Consider the following 2,187-nt stretch of genomic DNA (forward strand, 5'->3'; position numbering starts at 1 on the left):
ACTGCTGCATTGGGAAGGACTTGCTGTTTTCATCCAACACCTTTGTGTTATGTGTTCTTGCTGTGAAAAGAAAATACCTTGTTTTCAGTTTAAATAGGGCTATTCAAGGATGCAACTATGATCTGAACAGTTTTAAAAACCTGAACGCAGATTTCTTTAGCTTAATTCTAATGGAACAGAAAAGATAGCATATTTTACAAATCAATATTCTGTATCAAAAAGAATCCTCCCTTTCCATCTACTTATATTTAGATGTATAACTATAGTCCTTCCTCCTGAAACAGGATGGACTTTGGTTCAAGTTAATCTTAGAAGAGACCTGTTCCAACACTATATATTAATATAACAGAAAGGCAAAATGGAACAAAGGAAAATTAAGGTGGCCTCTCCATTAAACTTCTTTTGGAGAGTTACGTTTAGTTGCACACTTGCTGTTTAGTGCTTTATGAATAAATTGGCATATAAAATCAAAGACTGTCCTCACTAATGCCTAAAATTATGGGTTTCTTCATGTATGAATATATAGTTGTAACTATAATATCTAGAAGGTTCAGTAAATGTCCTTATACCACCTTTGTATTATATAAACACTTTGTAGTATGTAAGATACTTGTGTTATCTTGTTTAGAACAATCAAAATCTATAAAGGCAACTGGATTTTAAGAAAACAGCCTTACCTTTTAGTGCTTTTGATATAGTCTCTCAGTTGTACTATTCTCTAATGAAAAATTTTTTATGTATAGCTTTGAGCTGTCTTTTTGAAATAGTTCAAAGACAGCAAAATCAATATTAGAAGCAAAAATGTCTGACTCTTCTATTCCCTTTAATCTTAAGGAACTGATTTCAAGCACCATTCCAAAGTTGAACTAGTTCTCCCTCTCCTACAGCCTCTTTTATTCTCCCATAGTGGAAGAGTTTGAAAAGTCAAGTGTTTTGATTTAAAAACCACCTTCTCCCACTGTTAAATAAAATGAAGATAAAATAAGGCATAAATAGATAATAATTAACAAAACTTTAAGTAGAATAGGGGAAAAAATATTGAAAAAAGGCATATTTAGTAAGTACATTTAACTTTATATTTTCTCCATACCTTTATATTAAAAACTTGAGATTTAGTCTCTACTTCAAAAGTTTGTACATCACTTTCTTTGCAGTAACTTTCTGCCCCAACTGTATCCATAGTATTGCTTCCACAATTCTGCGTATTATAGCCACTATCCATCTGACAGAAACAGGAGAAAAAAGAAAACAAAACACCTAAGGATAAAATTGCAAACTTACATATTCATAAGATTATGAGGAACTTAAAAGTTAAAAATTTAAATCACTGTATACTTTCATTCACTACATCTGAACAATACAATGTAATATTTAATTGTTGATCATATTGAATGAAACTTAAATATAAAAGGTAATTCTAAATAGAACTGATATTTTTTCTGAGACAGGGTCTTGCTTTGTTGCCTGGGCTAGAACGCAGCGCCGTCATCATAGCTCATTGCAACCTCAAATTCCAGGGCTCAAGCGATCTTCTTGCCTCAGCGTCCCAGGTAGCTACGATTGTTCTTAAATATAGTCACTTTACAATTCCTTCCAATGAAATGTGTTGTAGTTTCCGTTAGAATCAGTGAACAAGCCACTGAGAACATGCTTTCCTGTTACTTTGTGAACATACCCAGTAGATGAAAATGAGGATTAGTCAACTTCACTTGCCAACTTACTTTCCAAGCTTAGCCCTAAATGGCTTGCATGTGCCTCTAAATAAAATTTACCTAAAAGGAATGCTGCCTTTAAGAGTATTCAAAATAGGCCAGGCGTGGTAGCTCACACCTGTAATCCTAGTACTCTGGGAGGCCAAGGCGAGAGGATCGCTTGAACCTAGGAATTCAAGACCAGCCTGAGGCTCAAAGCAAGACCCCATCTCTACAAAAAAATCAAAAACAGCCAGGCATGGCGCACCTGTAGTCCCAGCTACTCGGGAGGCTGAGGCAGGAGGATCGCTTGAACCCAGGAGTTTAAGGTTGCCTTGACCTATGATAATGCCACTGCATTCTAGCCCTGGCAACATAGACATCGTCTCAATAAAAAAGTATTCAAAGTATACATTTTTTTAAAAGTGGGTTACATTATACTCAGACCCAATTGTTCATAGTGATGCCATGCGTATAATGGCTCTGGATGTTAGTT

The 2,187-nt window shown here is 35.1% G+C and overlaps 1 protein-coding gene across 1 annotated transcript in view; it reads right to left on the minus strand.

Annotated features, from left to right (window-relative positions):
* BORA (bora, aurora kinase A activator) overlaps positions 1 to 2,187 on the minus strand; it is a 34,708-nt gene that overhangs the window by 5,389 nt on the left and 27,132 nt on the right. The window contains exons 11-12 of the mRNA XM_012642155.1: positions 1,091 to 1,222; positions 3 to 60 (exon numbers count right to left, since the gene is read on the minus strand). Of these exons, the coding sequence (XP_012497609.1) occupies positions 3 to 60; positions 1,091 to 1,222 (190 nt within the window). The remainder of the gene's footprint in view (positions 1 to 2; positions 61 to 1,090; positions 1,223 to 2,187) is intronic.

The sequence above is a fragment of the Propithecus coquereli genome, unplaced genomic scaffold, assembly GCF_000956105.1.
Source record: "Propithecus coquereli isolate 6110/MARCELLA unplaced genomic scaffold, Pcoq_1.0 Scaffold176, whole genome shotgun sequence".
Classification (NCBI taxonomy): domain Eukaryota; kingdom Metazoa; phylum Chordata; class Mammalia; order Primates; family Indriidae; genus Propithecus; species Propithecus coquereli.